This window comes from Pelophylax lessonae (genome assembly GCF_965119305.1).
Source record: "Pelophylax lessonae genome assembly, chromosome: 8".
NCBI classification, from domain to species: Eukaryota; Metazoa; Chordata; class Amphibia; order Anura; family Ranidae; genus Pelophylax; species Pelophylax lessonae.
The window spans coordinates 149,750,055-149,775,000 of NC_138775.1; the positions used below are offsets into that span (position 1 = coordinate 149,750,055).

Here is a 24,946-nt window from a genome sequence, read left to right on the forward strand (position 1 = left end):
GAGGAAAAAAGGGAAAGCTGAGACATGACTAAACTGTCAACAATAAGTAGATTCAGACATACTTGGGACAATTATATCTTTGGTATAAAGTTACCAAAAACAAAACAAACAAAAAATGTATAACTAAAAAAAAAAAATGGGCAGACTTGATTGACCACTTGGCCGTTTTTCTGCCATCACTCTTCTGGGTTTCTATATAAAAAGTGAGACCTAGATCTTGCAGCTTCTTAAAGCAGGGGTAGTCCAGTCCTGAAAAAATGAGACCACAAACAAAAAGTGCACCAAAGCATATTGTTAGCTAGTCCACGTCAAGAGACAGGTATGAGATGATTTACGACCCTTCAGTTGCTAACCCCCCTGTATAGTGAATTCTCTCTCTTCCGGCCAGGAGATATGAAGACACAGAGTACTTAAACAAAGCGTAGACACATCTGTTTATTTCAAGTTTCACTCACACATTTAAAGGATATTTGGGCGGCAAAAACTGCTTGAAACTGGTTACAATTCATGAGTCAATTTAACAATAGAACATATCTCACAGAAACAATACATGAAAGGCTTTTGTTTTCCCTATACATTTCTGTAAGTGTGGGGTGTCGTGTGTCTGAGATTGTGTTTGTGGACAAGGGCCGTTCCGTCTCTACTCAGCTGGTTGATGTGTTGACATGTAAGTAAGTGTCAATGAGTTCAGGTGTTGTCTGTCATCTCTATGCGAAGCCTTAAGGTATGTCAAGTGTCCAAATGAATGAATGAAAAGGTGTTTGACATGTAAACTCCTATCAATGTCTTGTCGTCTATATGCAAAATATCCAACTGCCAGGTGTAGTCTGGCTCGTTAATATGTAATTGCAAGGGGCCCACATTCCATTGGAAAGTGGGCATGAGCTGAAATATATTATGAAATATATATTTTAGTAAGGCACGTTGATACACTCTTTCAACCCAACCTTTGATCCCAACTTTATTCATAAGGATGGGATCACCTAGAGTCTGTGAATAGCACTATGTGCCCTCCTGGGATATATGTCCAACTATGAATGAGCTGGACATTCTTGACATACCTGGGTTGTGTTATTGTATGAGTGCATGTCACATATGCAATAAGAAAAGATTTAAAAGGTTTAGGCCCCTTTCACACATGCTGTCCGTTTGTCTGTTTTTCATCCATCCGTTGACGGACGAAAAATGGACATCAATGTATCTCTATGTAAAAACAGATGACAAACGGATGATCATCAATTAACATCCGTTTTCATCCGCTTCCGTCAATGTCCGTTTTTTTTAACGTATGAATGCTCTATTTTTCATCCGTCAAAAAAACGGATCGGACGAAAAATGGATGACAACGGACGAAAAACGGATGACAACAGATGAAAAACAGATAACTGATGAAAAACGGATAACAACTGACGAAAAACGGATGACAACTGATGAAAAACGGATGAAAAATGGATGAAAAATGGATGGAAAACTGATACATTTTGACGTGACTGAACTGATGAACTGAACGGACCGTATGTGTGAAAGGGGCCTTACTGAAAAGAATAATCCATGAAATTCACTTGTAAGAGCATCATTTTTATTTGCACCAGGTCAGTACACTTTTTATTTCTGTTTGCTTGCTGAATAAACGCTTGTGTAAAAACAGTTCATTCACTTATAAAAATACATTACAAAAGTTTGTATGTATGTACAGTATGTGCAGTATATACTGTATGTATGCCATAACTATGTTCTCTTGTAGTGGCAGAATTAGTACAGTGTGTAACTAACTATAGCCATGTATCAGCAATTCACATGAGAATAAACACTTCCAGCAATCAGGTGCATTGCCCATAAGAGATGGAATGATCTAAAATTATGCTATAAAAATAAATAAAGCTCTGCGCAATCAACTAAAATGAAACCATATACATAACATATAAATTTCTGTCAAATAAATAATGAATAATAGATCAGTGTGACTAAAAAAATATTATCTGAAGATCTTCCATTCCAAAATATAAAGTGGCAAGTCCAAAACGCAGCGCAGCATCCTCTTATATGCAAATGATAATGAATAATGAAAAAAATGTATATAGTGAAAAAAAAGTATATATATCTATATATATATATATATCTATATATATATATATATATATATAGATATATATATATATATAGATATATATATATTTCATCTTTTTCTTCCAACTCAATTTGACATCATAAAAAAGGAAACGTGCACCAGTGCTACTTGTCTCAGATTTTAACTTACGAAAAATTAGGTTAATATGCGCCTTGCCCTTTAAAAGGACTTTGTCTTCATGTATACTTTTATCTGTGTTTTTCACCACATTTGAACACCTTTCCTCTGTTATATAAATATATATATATATATATATATATATATATATATATATATATATATATATATATATTTATATAACGGGGCAATCAGGGTACTGCAACTATTAGAAAAAAATAAAAAATAAAGATATCCATGTTTGTAAAAGTTCTTTCCAATTCATTAGGAATCTGTGAAACAAACAGTGGTTTCTAGATTCTGGTTGGCTGGCACAATCACAGGCAGCTCTACCATATATTACCATGTACACACTGCGTAGGCTCGTAGTTTTAAGCCCCTCCTATTGTTAGCACAATTTGGCACATCCATGATTTACCACAGTGCACTGCCTAGTGGTTTTCTCTGGCTGCCCAAGGCTGGATCCCCCCCCCCCCCCCATGAACCTGGATAACCTCCATGATTATCATAAAGTATAGTTTGCTTTAAAAAAAGAATGGTCCTCTGCAGAACATTATGTACCACCATAAATATCAGAGGATAGATCTATATATTTTACTTGTTAGCGAAAAGTGAGGCTGAAGCCACCTGTGGCTTTTTAGAGGTAAGAAGCATATTTTCTGTCTACCGATTGTCTGCTGATGCCGAGTACAGAAAACTCTACAACAGAACATTACACTCTATAATCATGGTTGGAGTTTCACTGCCAGCACCTAGAGGCCTAATCTTTTAGAATATGCCCATCAGCTGGCACACATTTTTTACTTTAGTGGTTGGATGGCAACACAACCAGATTCAAACTAAAGGAAGCCTGGGAAGCTTTAGGTGCAAAAGGTAGGTTCACCACATCCCATTATAACACGAAATCCCAACCCGACATGGACTTTTAAAGTGGCCCCAGAAGAATCACAATATACTATTAATTTAGAATATGGGGGGGGGGGGTGTATTTGTTAAAAATAAAATATATTATTAATAATATATAATTAAAAATATGGGAGAGTGCGCACCCCTCATACACTTATACAACCAGATTAAGGGTCCTGCAGGCATCACAGTCAGTACTGCAAAGACTCTTGGTATCATAAGTGTGGCTTCACTCTAGTACATCAGCTAACAAAATGGCTAATTGTGGCTATAGACACTAGCCTACCCAGGCATAGTTGGCATCAACAAAGTATGGGTTTAACAAAGTATTATCTGTGATGCCAGTAGCAGCCACATACAGTGCCTTGAAAAAGTATGTATACCTTTTGAAATGTTCCACATTTTGTCATGTTACAACCAAAAAGCGTAAATGTATTTTATTGGGAGTTTGTGTGAAAGCCCAGGGATCCTCAAACTACGGCTCTCCAGCTGTTGTGGAACTACACATCCCATGAGGCATTGTAAAACTCTGACATTCAGAGACATGACCAGGCATGATGGGAATTGTAGTTCCTGAACAACTGGAGGGCCAAAGTTTGAAGACCCCTGTGATAGACCAACAAAAATTGGCACTTAACTGTGAAGTGGAAGGAAAATGATAAAGGGTTTTCAAATTTTTTTACAAATAAATATGTAAAAATATGTGTGAATACTGTGGCGTGCATTTGTGTTCAGCCCCACTGAGTCAATACTTTGTAGAACTACCTTTCTCTGCGATTACAGCTGCAAGTCTTTTTGGGTATGTCTCTACCAGCTTTGCACATCTAGAGAGTGGCATTGTTGATTGATTTGATTTTAAAATTGGTTTTAGATCTGGACTTTGACTGGGCCATTCTAACACATGAATATGCTTTGATCTAAACCATTCCATTGTAGCTCTGGCTATATGTTTAGGGTCATTGTCCTACTGGAAGATGAACCTCCAACCCAGTCTCAAGTCTTTTGCAGACTCTAACAATTTTTCTTCTAAGATTGGCCTGTATTTGGCTCCATTCACCTTCCAATCAACTCTGACCACCTTCCCTGTGCCTTCTAAAGAAAAGTATCCCCACAACACAATGCTGCCACCGCCATGTTTCACGGTTGGGATGGTGTGTTCAGGGTGATGTGCAGTGTTAATTTTCTGCCACACATAGCGTTTTGCTTTTAGACCAAAAAATTAAATATTGGTCTCACCTGGCCAGAGCACCTTCTTCCACATATTTGCTGTGTCCCCCACATGGCTTCTCGCAAACTACAAACAGGAAATCTTATGGCTTTCTTTCAACATTGGCTTTCTTCTTGCCACTCTTTCATAAAGGCCAGATTTGTGGAGTGCACAACTAATAGTTGTCCTGTGGAAAGATTCTCCCCCCTGAGCTGTGGATCTCTGCAGCTTCTCTCAGAGTTACCATGGGCCTCTTGGCTGCTTCTATGATTAATACTCTCCTTGCCTGGTCTGTCAGTTTAAGTGGACGGCTATGTCTTAGTAGATTTTCAGTTGTGCCATACTCTTTCCATTTTCGGACAATGGATTGAACAGTGCTCCATGAGATGTTCAAAGCTTGGGATATTTTTTTATAATCAAACTATGCTTTAAACTTCTCCACAACTTTAACCCTGACCTGTCTGGTGTGTTCTTTGGCCTTCATTATGCTTGTTTGTTCACTAAGGTTCTCTAACAAACCTCTGAGGGCTTCATAGAACAGCTGTGTTTATACTGAGATTAAATTAAACACAGGTAAACTCTGTTTACTAATTTGGTGACTTCTGAAGGCAATCGGTCCCACTAGATTTTAGTTAGGGGTCTCAGAGTAAAGGGGGTTGAATACAAATGCACGTCACACTTTTCAGATATTTATTTGTAAAAAAGTTTGAAAGCCATTCATCATTTTCCTTCCACTTCACAATTATGTGCCACTTTGTGTTGGTCTATGACATAAAATCCTAATAAAATACATTTATGTTTTTGGTTGTAACATGACAAAATGTGGAACTTTTCAAGGGGTATGAATACTTTTTCAAGGCACTGTACTTTCTTGCTCTCCTAATTTCACTAAAAATTTGAAAAAAAAAGGTTAAAATAAATGTTTTGATTGTTAGTAAATGCAGACAATTAAAGCACTTGATTTGTTTTTGCATTCAGAATAACAATGTAGGCTTTATTTACTAAAGGTTTGAAAATGTCTACTAAGCAAAGTGAATGTTCACTAATGCTGGCCATACACTAGCCGAAAGATCATTCGAAAATATGTAATTTGGTCCAATCGTTCGTTTTTCGTCCATTTAATGGGCACAAATAGAAAATAGTTTTTAACTTTTTTAGAGCCGAAAAATCGAAGAAAATCCGCCGACCAGTCGATAAACGAACAATAAATTGAAAGGTTAATGTTTTTCTCGGCCGACCTGTTTGCACTAGGCATATGTGACAAACTTTACATGATGGCACGATCTGCTGTCACGGAAGATTTTTCGTTTTTTCGAAAATGAGTTCGCCCAATATTTCGGCTAGTGTATGGCCAGCTTTTGCTTAGCAAAAAGGTGAAGCTGTATGTACTTTATTCAACCAGCCATTGGCTGGCAAAACATAGATTTAATGCGTTAATGTTGCACTTTTCTCATTGTCAGAAGTTCAACATTTGTTAGTTCTCTTTTCTGCAAAAAATGAGAGGAAATGTTATAGAAAAAAAAAACAACCTTCTATGGGTCTGCTGGATGTTTTACTGAAATCTAATGTAGGCTTATTGGAGAATCCTGCCTGGAAATCCAACGTACTGACACCCGTGATTCTCACTGAATGCCGCCCACTGCTTGATGTCTGGAAGAAAAAAAAAGGAAATTTTAATGAAATGTTTTTTTTTATTAGAATAAAAGCCTTTTAGGGGCTTATTTTATACATATGCTCTTTTGTGTATTTTCACTAGTAAATTGCATCTATAGTTCTGGCCTTTGTTGTCAATAAAGCCTTTAAAACTTCAATGTTGTTGCAGGCAGGTCTATGCTACAAGGGTGGATGGAAGGAGTCCTTCATTCTGGTGACAAGGTCCATGATGTTGCTAGTATATGTGGATATAAAATATACCGTATGAATTACCTGCCTCATGCATACAGTGGTCTAAACTGGGACCCCATCAATGTTGATGTAGTATGATACGAGGAGCATGTCTGTTACCTGTATTTTGGGGTCCTATGATAATATTTAAAGGATATTGAAGGGGAATGCCTTCCGAATCTGCATGACTGCAGGTGCTTTAGTGCACATCCCCCTTGTATGCCCATCCGTGTTGACTTGCTCCTCAACGCATGTGTCTGTCCAGGTCTTTATCACAGTTGGAAATATCGGTCTGCCCTGAGGAAGCCCTGTTGCGAAACGCGTCGGCTTGCTGGGGACCCTAGACCGTGCTACCTAGTGACCATAACATCTTTTGAGATACACTATATCAGCATTCCCTACGGGAATATATTTCTACACACGATTTTCTTTTATCTTTTATTCAATATGTGCCTATAGTCAATTTTTTATATATATGTATGTACAATAAAGAGAGTAATTTTATCATAATTGCGTGATATTTGTGATTACCCTCTTTCCATTTGCCCATACAAAGCCCCATATTTTTCTTAGCCCTTTTTTTAGTTCTTTTTTTTTATAGAATAAAAGCCTTTTAGGGGCTTATTTTATACTTATGCTCTTTTGTGTATTTCCACTAGTAAATTGCATCTGAAGTTCTGGCCATTGTTGTCAATAAAGCCTTTCAAACTTCAATGTTGTTGCTGCAATGTGGTCATCAAATAGACTTCTTAACTGCTACTAACAGCAGTTTGGGAATGTTTTGTATTACACGTAGTGATAGATGCAGTGGTATAGCTATTGTTGTAGTGGGCGTGGTGCAAATGCATTGAGGCACCCCCTTACTGGACACTGCCCCCCTCACGGCTTGCTATGGGAACACGTGAAAGGGAGGAGGAGCTGAAAGCTCAGGTGGGGGGACCTCAGAAGAGGTGGTTCGAGGAGACTCTGTGCAATACTATTGAACAGAGCAGGTAAGTATAACATGTTTATTTAAATTTTAATCTGAAAAAAAAAAAAAACATTATAACTTTAGAATTACTTTAAAGTGGTTGTAAACCCACTTTGATGACTTTTACCTATAGGTAAGCCTGTATTAAGGTTTACCTATAGGTGCTGTAAATATCTCCTAAACTTGCATCGTTTAGGAGATATTTACATTGCATGCAGCCGTTTCTTCTGAGCCCTGTGCTGTGACTGGCGGCTTCCGCACGCATGCGCGGGAGTGACGTCACGCAGCTCTGGCCAGTAATACAGCCGGAGTCCACAGACCCAGAAGGAAGACAGGTGAAGATGGATGCGGCCGGCAGCAGGGACAACGCGGACTTGGTTGCATGTAAGTGTCACATAATGTGCTAGTATGCGATGCATACTAGCACATTATGCATTTACTTTGCAGGGGAAAAAGAAAAAAAAATTAAGAGTTTACTTCCTCTTTAAATGCAGCTAGTGTAAGTGCCTGATTTAGATTTGATATGAGCCTCTTGTAATCCTTTGTACAACAGCACACAGACTTGGAGAGGGTGGGGCAGCACTAAGAGCCAATATGTTGTCCTGAACTGCACATATTATAAGAAATATACTGACAGGAGGAAGGAGCAAAATAAGCAATAGAATGAGTTAAGTGGCCTGCTGCTCCATTATTGTCCAATCAGTAGGCTGTAGATATGGAGACAATCTAGCGTTATTTCTATGTAGAAGAGAAAGATCAGGATCCCGAAGAACTGATAAAATGTAACTATATTAAAAGAAACAATTGAAACTGATGAAATGTAAGTATTATCCTCGCAGATGCACAATCTGAACTAGCTAGTTTCAGCTAGTATATAGTAAATATTCATATACATATGTGGACAGATTCACAGCGTTACCAAACTGTTATGAAAGGCAGGGCCAGATTTCTACATAGATTGCATATGACACGGCCAAGGGTAGCAGGACTGTTGGGGGAAACACAAGGATAACACAAGATTCCATACTGCTGTTGCCTTCCCTATAGGACTGGCCCCTGGATTAAAAGGATTGCTTTTTTTTTTTTTTTGCCTGGAATTTAGCACTGTGATAATTTAATTACAAAAGTATTACTTCTTTATCAGGAATTTAGTACTGTGATAATTTAATTAGAAAAGCATTAACCCCTGTCTCACCTTAATTTTCCACATCCCCGGTGTTGGTTCTTTGATATTTAACACCTTGGCAGAATTGTATATGTTCAGTAATTCATTGAGACCTGTTTCTGGCTTCATCTGTCTCCCTAAGAATACATGAAAAACAAAACATCTTAGACATAATGACACTAAACGTTGCTTAAAAATAGTTGCCAGGCCTACAACCATAGATAGGACTGGAAACAAGCTAAAGTGACCTCAATCAATATTACTGCAAGTTTTTATGGTGATTCTTAAAGAGTAACTCCACTTTCATGGGGAAAAAAATTAGCAAATAAAGAAAAAACAATATAGCGTATACAATTGCGACACAAATCATATTGTAATTGAATTTTATTTAAAAATGACCTTTCCTTTTCAATCTGTAGCTGTTGTAATTTTCTGAAAATACAGAAGTCTGCCTAAGATACAAGTCTGGCAATTCTGGGATCCCTTGAGAAAGTCACGTTGTGCTGTGACGCAACGCGTCCAGAGAAGCCGTTTGACGTCACTTCCGGTTTTCACCGCCATACCGCTGCCACGCTACTATGCTGTTATCCTCATTCTGAAATGTGAGTTTTACTGTTTTTTCAATAAATGCTTTTCCAAACTTACTACACTATGAAGTCCTTCCCTTTATCCTTGGTCTGAGCTACATACCCTGATTAGGACTATTTATCCATTGGCGCCTGATGCTGGCTGTCTAGAAGGGATTTAGGAGCCTGTCATAGAACTGACCCTACCTGGCTACTGGAAAGCGGATCGATCTATCCACAGTGGAGACCCTGTTTACCTATTTGGTACAAACGCTCTTTATGAGTGATTTGGAGGTGAGCGGCCATTTCACTTGTTTATGGATTCATGCTCACCATCGCAGAGATTAAAGTTTACTGCACTTATCCAGTTTCCCGAACATCTGACAACTTGCCTAGACACCAGCACTTTTTATTAAAATTATCGCCTGTTTTATGGATTTTATACACCACGTTATTATCATTTTACAAGGACTTTTTAGCCTTTGCAGCACTTGCTGTTCTTTTATATACCACCCCCCCCCCCCCAGGCTTTTTTGCGTTCCGGGGTTTTTTATGTTTCTTTTCGCACTTTTATTTATAGTGTGTTATTTACCACTTTTATGCTTTCCTGATCAGATTTGCTACTGAATCAGATTTTTTGCACAGTAAACTTATGTTTCTTTTCGCACTTTTTTTTATAGTGTGTTATTTACCACTTTTATGCTTTCCTGATCAGATTTGCTACTGAATCAGATTTTTTGCACAGTAAACTTATGTTTCTTTTCGCAGTTTTATTTATAGCGTGTTATTTACCACTTTTATGCTTTCCTGATCAGATTTGCTACTGAATCAGATTTTTTGCACAGTAAACTTTGATTCACTGTCACTTTATTATTTGTGCCATTCTAGTGATTGAAGCTTTTTATGTGATATTATTACCTATTGTGGTCACTCATTTTTCACCTATAGCACAATGCACTATACCACATCACTGCATTATCACTCACTTACTATTAGTGTTATAGTTCTAATAGATTTTATTCTTGCTATGTCCATGTGTATTATGTGATCTAGTAAGCGCCGATTCATTTTGATTATTCTAAATGCTTTTATGTATGTGGTGACACTACTTAGAATTGGCTGCTAATACTGCGTTTTCTATCACATTTAGTCTACCTGTTCTCTACATATTGTTTATGGTCAGCGCTTAAGTCTTATACCACTTACAGCTTACAATCAGATACTCCCATCATCAGTTCAAGTGAGATGGCACACTTGACCAAATAACATATGCCCAGCTAACATATTGACTGAAAGTGTAATGATCCATACCAGTTAGTTAGTAATCACTTATAGACCAAAAACCAATCAGACCTAATTAAACAATTTGTGAATCAGTATACATTTTCTAGTTATTATTGAGTTAGACTCTCTCACCCAATGGATTGTACAGTTCAATGTCTGGTGCCGGCCCACTCAGTGACACGGTGACTTCTTTAAGGCTTGGATCAAATGGGATTTCCCAAGTGAATGATGCCTCACTCAAGTGGTCTGTGGACATAAGATGAACCTTGGAAGCTTGAACAGCCTCTTCTACCCATTTCAATACCTATGCAAAATAACAAGACATTTTGCATATGAAAACCATATCAGAATATTTATGAACTTTTGTACAATTATTTTTAAGAAAGGTGTACTTAACTGCTGGAAAATGGTTACATGGTAGTTGTAAGCAAAAGATATTTAAAACGAGCTAAAGTAAGCATTGGTGTACATGATCTGCTATATGAAATACAAAATAATTCTGTTTTTTTTAGCTGATGATATGAAATATGTAAATGTATTAAAAACTAGTAGGAAAATCACCTATTTCCAATGGGTCTCGACAAAATCAGAAAATGGACAGCTAAAATGCAAATGAATTTAATGTTGAAAAATATAGGGCTATGTGTATAATATGTGACAATAGAATTACTCCCCTATAATGAAATGAAATACAGATGGGCAAAACTGGCAATTTTGTTTTGCCTTCCTGTGGACCAAACCTGCAGGAGCTGTAGGATTCTAAGGCTGTGTTCACACTATTTGCGGAGCAGCTCACAGCAGGAAGTTTGGTGTGTCCCAGTTCACCATTTCAGATGCGAATCAGATCCAAATTTTTGCCTGAATTTGGGCTTGAAATGGAGCCAAAGACACACAGGACCCTTCTCCAGTGCTATCCGTGGCCGCCCCGAAGATGTGTGTCTCCATTGAGAGGTGGTCACACTCTTCTGTCATGTGAATTGGATGTGGGGAAACCCACATCCAATTCCCATAAGTGTGAACCCAGCCTTAAGTTGGATATGGGTCAACCTTATCAGTTATGTAACTAGGCAATCGCTATTAAAAGGTCATCTTGTGTAATTATAAATATGCAAACAATTCCATATATAATATGAAATATATTTGAAAATACAAAATGGCAAAAAATGAAGGATTTTTTTTTACATTCTCCAAAGGATGGCAGTTGTTTATTGCAATTTTTTATAAATAGTTTTCACTACTTGTAGTAGCTATAAACCTTGGAATATTGTATTATTAATACACTACATTACCTCTTTAACTTGCTTCTTGTCTAGGTGAAATACTTGGCCAGAGCTGGTGGAAGCAATTTCTTCATACACCTTATACCCCACATGACCTCTGTCATCACAGTCTCCAGTAAGCACAAAAACCACCTACAAGTAAATATAGAAAGGGTATATTATTATTATTATTGTACAGGACTTATATAGCACCAATAGTTTGTGCAGCGCTTTACAAAATGAAGGCAGACATTACAGTTACAATACAATTTGGTACAAAAGGAATCAGAGGGCCCTGCTCGTTAGAGCTTGCAATCTAAAAGTAAATAGTAATAGTTTATTTTCAACAGAGTACCTCTTGGATATGCAGCAGTTTTTAGTAAGATATATTAGCATTTTTCTGCCAAACTTGAAAGTGTCCAAATTAATTATAGAGCATATTACCAAAGTTATTGGCAGCACGGCCATTTTGAAAAATGATCTGCAATGCTAGATTTTAGGTTTTGCTACTGACCCAGTACTAATACTGCCAATTATCCACAAATGAAGAAAAAAGCATCCAACAGGTGTTTGGACTTTAAAATGAGTTCATGAAAAATAGTGAGAGAGCAAAAACATTTGAAGAGTAAGGATGATCGAACTTTTGAAAAGTTCGGTTCGACCAGAACATCCGAACTTCCCGAAAGTTCGCCCCGGATTTCAGAACCCCATTGAAATCAATAGGACCCGAACTTCGGTAATCAAAAAACACCATTTTGAAGCCCCAAAACCCAATAAATGCCCCTAAAAAGTGCCTAGGGTTCTGGGTCATGCCCCATTAACTATTAATCACACAAAAAAAGTTCTTAAAAATTGTCATTTTTGATAAAAAAGCCAATTATTGAAAAAATTTTAAAAAAGAGAGAGATTTTTTGATTTTGACTTTGGATTTAGTATCTGGGGGGTCTAAAAGGTGTGCATGTGAAGTTTCAGCTCTGTAGCATGTCCAAAACCATGAAAAAAAAAAAAGATAATTTTTCAGTAGAACAGGGATGTGGGTCGGGACCCTCCTTTAACTTTAACATCTATATGATCTTTTTTTCTGGTTCTGGACATACTACAGAGCTGAAACTTCACAGGTACACCTTTTAGACCCCCAGACACATAATCACACAAAAAAAGTTCTTAAAAATGGTCATTTTTGATAAAAAAAAGCCAATTATTGAAAAAATAAAAAAAAGAGGGATTTTTTGATTTTTACTTTGGATTTCAGATCTGGGGGGTCTAAAAAGTGTATATGTGAAGTTTCAGCTCTGTAGCATGTCCAGAACCATAAAAAAAAAAAGATTGTTTGTATTAGAAAATTTTCAGCACAGGAGGTTGGCTTCGCTGCTGTAACACCTTGCCGGTTTAATAGCAGGCATTTTTTTGGGATCTTTGCAGTCAGGAAAAACATCTGAACTTGTGTATAGTGGTACTGTGCACAAGTTCAGATGTTTTGCCTGCCTCCAAAACCCCCCAAAAAATGCCAGCAAAAACACACCTGGGCATTTTTTTTTTTTTGACGCTAGCGTTTTTTTGGCATTTTTTTGGGTTCTTTTGAGGCAGGCAAAACATCTGAACTTGTGTATAGTGGTATATATACACACATACATATATTTATATACACACCTAGACATATATAGGTGTGATAGTAGCAGAAATATATTACTGTAAATGATTTCATTAGCGCAAGCATATATTTCTGCTACTATCACACCTATATATGTCTAGGTGTGTATATAAATATATGGATGTGTGTATATACACCACTATACACAAGTTCAGATGTTTTGCCTGCCTCCAAAACCCCCCAAAAAATGCCAGCAAAAACACACCTGGGCATTTTTGTTTTTTGACGCTAGCGTTTTTTTGGCATTTTTTTGGGGTTCTTTTGAGGCAGGCAAAACATCTGAACATGTGTATAGGGGGTATATATAGACATATATGTCTGAATATATACCCCTAGACATATATAGGTGTGATAGTAGCAGAAATATATTACTGTAAATGATTTCATTACCGCAAGCATTTATTTCTGCTACTATCACACCTATATATGTCTAAGGGTATATATACACATATATGTCTATATATACCCCCTATACACATGTTCAGATGTCATGTCTGACATCAAACATGTCCTCAAAAAAGCACTGGCAGTGGCAGCCCCTGCAGCATAAAAAATGCTTGGCTGGTGAGAAGCCATATGGGTGTACCGAAGCTATTCAGAGAAATGATCATTTCTCTATAGCGGTCACCCTGCTATGGAAGGGTTTTGTCACCCTGCCATAGCAGTCACTGCCAGTTAACCCTACACTACACTATGGTCCCCTGACACTTAACACTTTCCCTACAGAAACTAAATTTTTGAAGCTAACTAAAGTGTAAAGGAGCACTCTAACTACACTAGATATCCCTTTCCTGACACTAATAAATAGCTAAATGACACTTTTCAAGTAAAATTAACAGAACTTCTTCCACTCTCTTCCATGTCCAGTATAACAATGCTAGGAATATGGTGGGGCGATCTTATATACTGGGGGGCGTATTCACTAATGATTGGTCTAGGGACCCCCTAGTCACTCCAATCACATTCCTAGCATTCTCCTGCCCCCTCAATTGGCTTTTGCTAATGGTTCTGGTCCAATCACAGGCTTTTAAAGCCCATTTCCTGAACCATTGCATTTTTGGCAGTTCTGGTTGCCGAATTCCGAACTTTTTGGGCAAAAAGTTCTAAATTCGGCCGAACCTCGAACACCCAATGTTCGGGCCGAACCGATGGTGGACCCGAACCGTTCGATCATCCCTATTGAAGAGCTCACAGGCTCAGGTTAGGCTGCTCACAACAGACAAGGCTACCTTTCAGTGGGTACCCTAGCTCACTCCCCCCCTCCCGCCCCAGGACACCTTGTCCCTATGTTGATGGGGACAAGGGCCCCTTCCCAAAAACCCTGGACTGTGGTTGTTGGAGTCTGCGGGTGGGGGCTTTAACAAGGGGGCCCCCAGATCCTGGCCCCCCATATGTGAATGGGTATCGGGAACATTGTACTTGAACACAAAGCCCATACCTATGTAGCGCCTGATAATATTACCTCCAAAAATGAACCTATTATACATTACCATCTGATGTTTATTTTCTTCATTTCCATGCATATGTGTACATGTACGTGTATATGTGTGTATTTTCTGATGCACATATATATATATATATACACTTATGTGTATGTATGTTATCTATGATGTTCTATTATTGTTAGGCTCATGATTTTATTAGTCGCATTTACATTTACATTATATTGTGTTTTGTTTTCCCTGCTGAAGTGGGAGTTTCTTCGACCCCCAAAATATGCTGGCTGTTTTTTTGTACAAACTGATAAATGAATTTGGATGTTTTTTTTTTGTTTTTTTATCCTTTGATCTGATGCTCCTTTCATTTGTGCATGTTTTTTTTTAATTTTCTACAGATGACAGTTTGTACATGGCAACATAAAATGTCACATGATAAGTTCACTTTTAGCACTTGGTCACTGGAAGGTTTTACCCCCTTCAAGATCAGGGCTTTTTTTTTCTATTCAGCCCTGTGCTACTTTAACTGGCAATTGCGTGGTCATACAACACTGTACGCAAGTGGAATTTAAATCATTTTTTTTTCACACAAATAGAGTTTTCTTTTTGCAGAATTTAATCACCACTGGTTTTTTTTTTTTATTTTTTTGCTATATAAACAAAAAATACAGACATTTTTGAAAAAAAAAAAAAAAAACACTTTTTTTTCTTAGTTTCGGTTAAATAATTTTGTAAACAAAAATATTGTATTCATAATTTATTCATAATGTAGGCCAAAATGTAGTCTGCTACATTTCTTTGGTAATAATAATTTAAATCAGTGTACATTATTTAGTCTGTGTGAAAGTTACAGAGTCTACAAACTATGGTATATATATTTGCAAATTGATCAATCCTGGTGTACTGATGGCTTATTTCTTGAAGCCCTAAGATGCCAGGACAGTACAAATATCCCCCAAATGACCCATTTTTGGAAAGTAGACAGTCCAAGGTATTTAGTTGGAGGCATGCCAAGTTGAAGTTGTAATTTTTTTGTCACAATTTTTTGGGAGAAATAAAATAAAATTAGTTTTTTATTCACAATTTATTTTTTACATACTTTCACCAGCACAGTACAGTTTCATCATACTGGTGTAGCAGTAATCAGAGATACTGACTGGTGACTGGTAATTTTTTTACATTTTTTTAACTTGTTTTAAGATTTTTTTTTTTTTTTTTACATACTCTCATCAGTAGTTCAGCATCGCCATAGTGTAATATTCTGGGGCTGATCAGGGATTTGTTTTACACTGTTATTGCTTATAGCAGTGATGATCACTGTTATAAGCAATAGTTTTAACTGTCATGAATGGAAGCCATTCATGACAGCTTGCTTCCTATTGTGATTTGTGATTGGCGAGAGCTAATCACATGGTACATGGTGCAAGGTACCATGTAATAGCTGTGGGTCAATCACAGCATCACAATAGTAAGCAAGCAGTCATGAATGGAAGCCATTCATGATTGTTTTGTTTTAAGTGATCGCTATGATAGGTCATAGTGATCACATGATACCCCAGCCACTTACAGCATCCAGGTACCGAGCACTGTGATCTGCTGTGTACACCTGACACAGCGGTCACAGGATCGTGCCACTGTGCATCCCAAGGGGTGCACCAGGGCTCATGTGGTATGTTGTGGTGCCTGCAACTGCTGCCAGCTCACAGTATATGTATTGTGGGCAGGTGGCAATTGGTTAAAGAAATTTTCAGTTTTACACACTCAATTTCTATTACTGCCTGACTAGGCCAAATGTCTTGTACTATCCCCTCCCTACCTTTTTGAACTGGCCAACCTTGGTATCAAACTAAAAAATCACACATCGTAGTTACATAATGTATAGAAGGTTGGGGCTGGAGAAGCTGAAAGTGACAACTAACCCACTCTGGGTCAGTATACCTAGAACCAACTAGAAGAGTAGAGAAACTTTACCTTTTTTGCTAACAGCTTTGTTCTAGGGCCACCTGCCCAAAGTGAATAAACTGTATATATATATACTTTACTACCAATAGAAATGCACCAACTATGTAGGGACAATGAGGACATAACTGCACTGCTCCGGCAGACAGGGAACTAGTTTAGAATCTTTTAACATACACAAATATGTGTTACAGTCAGACAAATGATGCCTGGATTGCTGTGTGCTGTCCTTGCCAGTCCAGCAGCCTGGGCCATGTCCTATGTTGGCTATGCAATAATCCAGCACCGCATGTAGATAACCGTGATTACAGCAAACATGAACTAGAAAAATATATGGATACACTGATGAACTCATCGCAAACTGCTGTGAAAAAGTATTGGAATTATGTCACAGCAGATCTCAAAGAGTAGAGATTTGCAATAAGTCATTCTAAGTCAGTTTTCCTTAACTCTGTGTAGATAGATTTTCTATGAATTGTTATGGCTTATTCCATGCACAGTGTATGTAAAGGGCTAAGTTGCGCTAATATGTACTGAATCGACAAATGATCATCAGATAAAGCACAATAATTGATAAATAGTCCACAATGATAACAAATCTGTATCCAAATGGTAGACACAGTCCAAATTCCAAAATTCCAGTGTCAGATGAATAAACCAATGTTCATATCTCCTTACCAGAAAGCGGAATCGAGTTCGCCCAAAAACTCAAATGAAGTAGGTTCAACCAGCCTCCGATCGATATGCTTGGATAATCCTCACATCAACAGATGGTAATCATAATGGGAGAAAAATTGAAATTCCAAAGCGTAATACTGGTATATATTCATGGATCACCCTGAGAAGTGCACACCGTCACCAGAAGGCAGATAGTTGAAAGCACCAGCACCCTTAGGTCCCAAATGCTTACCAGATGGCAAATTGTGAGTGATATATAGGGAATAGAAGTGACACACAAAGACCTCTCCTGACACCACTGCCTCTTACCGGATTACAGTAGGTTCAGGCCAAACAATCCGTCATGCGGTCCTCGGAGCCAATAACTCTAAAAGGATCACTCCAAAACAGGATAGGGTTCTCCCACAAACACAGATGGAATAGAGTCAACCAGCCTCAGATGAATGTGCTCAAGTTCGCCTCACATCAGTCAATGGTAGTCATATATGGGAAAAAGTAGACTCCATAGCATAATACTGTTAATGCTTAAAGGTCACCCTGAGAGGTGCACACCATCACCAGAGTCAAATCCCCAGACAGAGCACCAACACCCCTATGACCTAAATGCTTACCAGATAGATTAAGCTCTACCTTGAAAACGTCACATTTGACGAAACGTGCGTCGGTCGCGGCGTGCTGACGTCACCTGCTTGTGCGGACGCTATTGGATAGGACGGGCGGAGGAGCCGACCGGCCGGCGGCTTGCCTTATCCTCGCTGTATTATATCTACATTTCTGTAAGTTGCTGTCTATTTGTTTTCCAATAAAGTGTTGTGGTAATGCAATATGTAGTGCCTTTGTTTTCCATTTACACTATATTGGGGTTATGATCGAGCCAGTTCAGGAGTAATCTTTCCAGTGACACCTGCTCTAAGGATCGGCTTCTGGAGAGTGTGGTTGCTAACCCATTGCAGTCTGGTAAGCGGCAGTGGTGTTGGGAGAGGTCCTCTGTGTGTTACATCCTTCCCTCTTTTTTCACCTAGAGCTTAATCTATCTGGTAAGCATTTAGGTCATAGGGGTGTTGGTGCTCTGTCTGGGGATTTGACTCTGGTGATGGTGTGCACCTCTCAGGGTGACCTTTAAGCATTAACAGTATTATGCTATGGAGTCTACTTTTTCCCATATATGACTACCATTGACTGATGTGAGGCGAACTTGAGCACATTCATCTGAGGCTGGTCGACTCTATTCCATCTGTGTTTGTGGGAGAACCCTATCCTGTTTTGGAGTGATCCTTTTAGAGTTATTGGCTCCGAGGACCGCATGACGGATTGTTTGGCCTGAACCTACTGTAATCCGGTAAGAGGCAGCGGTGTCGGGAGAGGTCTTTGTGTGTCACTTCTATTCCCTATATATCACTCACAATTTGACATCTAGTAAGCATTTGGGACTTAAGGGTGCTCGTGCTTTCAACTATCTGCCTTCTGGTGACGGTGTGCACTTCTCAGGGTGATCCATGAATATATAACAGTATTACGCTATGGAATTTCAATTTTCCTCCCATTATGATTACCATCTGTTGATGTGAGGATTATCCAAGCATATCGATCGGAGGCTGGTTGAACCTACTTCATTTGAGTTTTTCAGCGAACTCGATTCCGCTTTCTGGTAAGGAGATATGAACATTGGTTTATTCATCTGACACTGGAATTTTGGAATTTGGACTGTGTCTACCATTTGGATACAGATTTGTTATCATTGTGGACTATTTATCAATTATTGTGCTTTATCTGATAATCATTTGTTGATTCAGTACATATTAGCGCAACTTAGCCCTTTACATATTTACCTTTGCTTGTCACAATTTAAATTGCTGCTGTTTTTTATTAGTTAGCGCAGTTATATTCTTTCTTTATTCCATGCACAGGCCTGTGATTTAGGACAACAAAGATTCAAGAACAAGCTGCTCTTTTTTTATTTGTCTTTACATATTTAATTTATGCAATTAGAACTATAGGCAAAACTTTTTTTTTTTTTAATTTTGGATACATTAAGGGAGGGTCATATCTATCTTTTGCCCTCTGTGTTCCATTAGGGAAATATACCTTCACTTCCTGTCCTATAGCCAAAACAAGAAGTGAGAGAAATTCCTTGCAAATCAGGGGAATTCCTTGGGGACACCCTGGTCACCAGAACTCAGGGCTTGACAAATTTGCCTGAAATCTAGGAACCAGCTAAAAAAGTTAGGAGCCAGTTTTGTTTTTTTGTTTTTTTTACTAACAACCAAGCTTTATTTTTAAAAAAATAACTGATACTAAATTTACACATAAAAACTACTAGAACCCCGCTCTCTATAGGGCAATCAGATGGAAACAGACCGCCTGACTGAAGGATCCGATCAGGTCTGCCTGAAAAACTGACAGGCGGACCTGATCAGACAGCCCGTGTGAAAAGGGCCTTCGGCTGTGTGGCTGTGGCATTGCAGGGAGATGATGAAAAAAAGATATATATATATTAAATAATTAAAAAAAAAATAAAAATAATTATTATTATTATTCTTTTTTTATAAATAATTTAAAAATAAATAAATAATACTAATAACCACACTCCCTGTCCACTTACCTTTAAGCAAAGGTAAGTGGACAGGGAGATGAAGCCTGCAAAAACTTCCGTCTCATCTCCTCTTGGGAAGGAGATGGGCAGGTATTGAGAACAGGCAGGGGAAATAGAGCCATTAGTGACTGCTTGTCAAACTCCCGGCCCCCACAAGAGGGCGCCAGTTCCCCGTTGGAAGCGTCTCTCACTGAAGAAGGACGAAAAGCCGTGGCCTCAATTATCGGATGGCGCGGTAGTCCGCGTACTCGGCGAGGGGGTGGGGGGCGCAGAAGGGACAGAACACCTCCTGCAGTGCACCCCAGGCGCCAGATCTCTAATTCTAATTGCCAATGCGACTTGCCGCTCGGGGTTTGTCGAGCCCTGCCAGAACTAGTTTCTCCATTGGAAGATTTCCCCTATATTACTTTTCTGGGGAAAACCCAACATTTAGGATAGAGAATAGAGAGGGTGAATCCCCCTTACGGGACCACAGAAAGCAAGAAAAACTGACAGGTGTTATAATCCCTCTCCACTGTATCCAAAACCAAAAAAAATAAAGTTTTGCCTTTAGTTGTTCTTTAATGCAGGAGGTTTGGTGTGCTTTCAGAAAGTGCACTAAAATCATGGGAAATAATAGAAGTCAAGCATATGTATGATTATAGCAAACTAGAAAACTAAGCTGTACCCAAAATAATATTAATAATGTTTGTTTTTTTGACAAAATATAGAATTCCTCGTATGATAATTATTTCAATAATTACTTCCGTAAACATTACAATTTTACCCTCTCGCTTTTGTTTTCTTAAAATTTTTTATATTAACACAACAATTTTGTTGTCGTTTTTTCTTTTTTATTACTTTTAATATTATTAATTTGTATTCCCTTTCCCAATATCTTTCTCGCAACTTTTATTTGATAGTTTTTAACTTGTTTTATATTTGGACAAATATTGACTACTTTACAATAGACTACAATAGCTCATAATACAAAATGATACTGTATACCGTGTATCGCATACCCCGTGTAAATGTTTGCACATGGAATTTTACATTTTATAAAAATTAAAAACCTTTTACAAAAAAAAAGATTTAGAACTAAAACTTTTCTAAATAATTTATTTCAAATGCTTCTGTAAAGTGGTTTCTTCCTGTACTCCCTTCTTCTGGGTGGACCACAGCTGTTCCACATTATTTTACCGGATTTATAATATGTTCAACTGTTTTATTTATTTTAAGTCATGCTGAAGTAAAATCCTGGATCTCTAGAGTTTAAAAAATTTCAGTAACAACATTTTTTTTAACAATTCCTATTGACTGCCTCTAACAAGTATCCCATTATCATCTACTTTTGCATTTACATTTTTTCCAATCAAAAGTAAACCTGTTTAATGTTTATAAAAAACACTTGTATTTGCCTTTGGTAGCAATTTGTAGTTATTGTTCTCTTAAAGGTGCACTCGGGACACAATAGGCAGCTGCATCCATCTGGGACAGAATCAAATCATTTAAAGCCCATTCACACCTTGTCTGTTGGGTTGCATTGCTCAACACCGCTCCAATGCAATAGTAATCTGAAATCCAATAGATCCAGTTCCCATCAACAAATTGCACTATAGTCCCCTTGGGAAGATGCTGCATTTTAACACAGAGCAATGTGATGAAACGCAGCACGGCACACTACAGCTCATTACAGCATGTGTTAAGGTAGCCAAAATCAAGTATTTCAGCTTTTGCATGTTAAAAAAAAATGTACATCAACACAATGTAATGCGTTTAAAAAGAAAAAGGTGTCAACACACAACATATGCATTATGTGCATCATATGCATTAATTCTTTAATACATGCTTAACGAAGCATGCATGGTGTTAATATGGCCTTAAAGTGGGTGTAAACACTCACATATACCCAGTGAAGTTAACAGCCTTAAATAATACACAGAGGTAAAGCAAATCTCCCTACAAAAGTTTTATTTGTATATCTGTTGTCTTCAGCTTTTTACACTGTTTAGAAAGTAAACATCGTGTTAGATTTTTTTCTTTCGGTTTCAGCATTGGGTGTGGAGTCTTGGCATACACTGTGTGACAGCTGATTGGAGGAAAAGCACACCCCCCCCCCTCCACATAGGCAGAGGAAGGAAGAAACATGCTGAGCTGTGCAGTGAATAGACCAGCTCTCTGCTAATCTATCTCTATGCACCCACCCCGACACAAAGTTCCAGCTGCTGTTATCTCCTGTGTCTGAGAACTTGTCAGAGGTTATCATGCTGATAACAGAGGAACTGAGCAGCAGAAAGATACAGGACTTAGGGCTTTGGAGAGAGATAAGTAAATACTACAGATATATGTGCCCAGGTCACATTTCATGAATAGGGGTTACATCCACTTTAATGAATCTTGTCTTATCCTGTCTCTTGCAAACAGACCACATGGAGACCTGTTCTAATAGATCAGAATATCAGTTAAGGTTACTAAGCTTTAGATCACTTTAACTTTAATATGCTGGACTGCAGTAGAGAAAGCTTCATCATGATCCCTTAGTGAGTATGCAAATTGTTTTAGATACCAGTCATGTATAACTGAAAACAAGTAATAAACATCGTCAGCTTGCTGTTGACCCCAAGCCCCAGTGTCCTTAAGAAAGAATGCATCCCAACCAATACTCTAAAATACACAAAGTAAACAATATACTTTTTCAGAAAATTTAGCATTCTTCAAATGCTTGTATGCCACATAGATTAGCTAATAAAATATTAAGTTCCAATAAACTAGCATAACTCCGGACAAAAGTTTATGTTTCTTTCTTTTGGATAAAATTGGAAAGGGTGTAAATCTCAGGCTGTTTATGCTATCAGTTGGGTTGATTTACTATAACATGAGAGTGCAAAATGTGGTGCAGCTATGCATGGTAGCTAATCAGCTTCTAACTTCAGCTTGTTCAATTAGGCTCTGACAAAAAAAAAAAAATGGAAGCTGATTGATTTCTCTGCAGAGCTGCACCAAATTTTGCACTCTCCAATTTTAGTAAATAAACTGTGTTTTCATTGGGGAACTTCCCTTTACTTCTCTCCCAAGTAGCAGTAGCCTGTTAAGATCTTTCCAGTGGAAAGGAAGAAAGCAATAACAACCTCACAAACTATCTAACCCTTCCCATTCTTTATCTTCCTAAAACTAAAACAAATAAATAAATAAAATAAAATAAAATAAAGAAATATATACTACTAACATCAAAAGGTTTGAAATACTATTACATTCACAAAAATTATAAACATCTGCATGGGTTTACAGAGCAGAGGATTTATTATACTTTGGGCCTCAGGCTGTCTTTAAGGGCTCGTTCAACACTAGAATGCAGTGTGGGAAAGCTGCGTTTCCATACAGCTTCTCACACCGCATTCCAGTGGCGATGCCCTTGTGATCTACTGCAGGGGTCAGTGCAAAGATAAAGACACCCTATAGAAAGTCACAAGGTGTGTGAAGCAACGTGTCGGGAGGAGCCGGGTGACGTCACTTCCGTGTCTACGGCAGTGGCCAGAAGTTCTACTTTTATCCTCATTCCGCGATCTGCGGTGGAGCATCTATCTTAATGTATATGTAAGTTACTACTTTTTGTTGTGAATAAATGGTTTTATATACTGCACAATGAGCCGCCTTCTATTATTTACCCTTATGATGGAACAGTTTGGAACACTTTGAGTGAATATCCATGGGGCTATTCCACATCGCTCTATCTGCTGTGTAAGCAAGTCTGAGCAAAAGACCAACTTTAATGCTTATCCCTGCGAGTGCCTGTGATTGAGAGTTGTCAGGAGACACATTCTCTCTACTACGCCTGTTTATCTTTTGGCTAAGGTGAGCGGCCATTTCTAATCAGCACCTGGATTCACTGTGAAATTTAACCGCACAGACGACCACCTTGAAACTGAGTGTACCTGGTGTCAGTCATATCACTTCCACAGAGTCGTAAATTTTTGCAATTTTGCACTATTATTGAAATGGACTGTTATTTGATCACAGCACTTTCACTTTGTGCATTTTAAATGTCACTTATATGATCACTTTATATCAGCTACTTATTCCTATTCATCTTCACTATTGCACTTTACTATTGCTGATTTGTATTTGTTTGCACATTATATTCACTACCACTCTTTTAATTATCACAGATTTATTGATTGTTTATATTTTATATATTGTATGTGTCTTTTAGCAATATGGATGTTTGATATATTATATTATTAATGTATTGGTGTACAACTCTTTTATCTCACCATTCACATATTGGGATTATCATCCTGTTTGGAGATATTTAAAGCCATTGGAACCTTCTCCAGTCTTTTCCCATAGGCTTGACACTTGATATAGCTAGGATCTATAAATATAGCGCCAATTCATTTTCTGTATATACTGCATGTAAATTGTACAGACACCACACATCACTCCTGTGTGATTCACATGCAGTTCCTAGTGTGAATGGATCCTAAATGGAAACCCCAAACTCGCAAAGCTGAAATTGACTTACCATATATAGTGCCAATATGCAGAACTTTTTTAGCATCCCATGGGTCCCCCTGGAGTGTGGGCCAATTTTTCTCTCATTATAATCCACCACTAAGTTTATATTCAATAGTTGATTTGCAAGGACCACTTTTACAAATTAAAAAGAAAATCTCTACACAGTCTAATATGTATTCTACTTCTTAGCTAGCTATTGAAATAATGCTGCAAGATATATATATTTTTTGTTACCTGGGAGATCATCAATATAAACGTTACTGGCTTGCTTATCAAGGGCATTTTTGTTATATGAAGAACTGTGATCTGCAAAATACTATGGTTTCCTACATAACAGTATATATTTCTAATAACTCTAGGAAAGGGAGCATATGCATTATGGGAAACAATGAACAGAAATGATAGAGTAAGTAAATGATGGCTTTAATTTAAACAAGTATGTCAGTGTGAGGCCAGGTAACAATAAAGCAGAGAAAAGGATGGCAGTCTAGCAGGAGCTGACTGGCAACTTTCAGCCCAGGGGTCAAGTACAAACCAAAGGTGCGTGGTGCAGCAATTCGGCCCCCTCCCATTCTCCCTCTTCCCCGGCCTCCTCCTGACCCCCATTCCAGGCTGAAGCCCCGCTCCAGGTACTCTCTACTCTTTGGCC

At 38.0% G+C, this 24,946-nt stretch overlaps 1 protein-coding gene across 1 annotated transcript in view; it reads right to left on the minus strand.

Annotated features, from left to right (window-relative positions):
- HMCN1 (hemicentin 1) overlaps positions 1-24,946 on the minus strand; it is a 452,754-nt gene that overhangs the window by 383,403 nt on the left and 44,405 nt on the right. The window contains exons 4-7 of the mRNA XM_082265585.1: positions 11,517-11,639; positions 10,360-10,531; positions 8,408-8,514; positions 5,888-6,008 (exon numbers count right to left, since the gene is read on the minus strand). Of these exons, the coding sequence (XP_082121711.1) occupies positions 5,888-6,008; positions 8,408-8,514; positions 10,360-10,531; positions 11,517-11,639 (523 nt within the window). The remainder of the gene's footprint in view (positions 1-5,887; positions 6,009-8,407; positions 8,515-10,359; positions 10,532-11,516; positions 11,640-24,946) is intronic.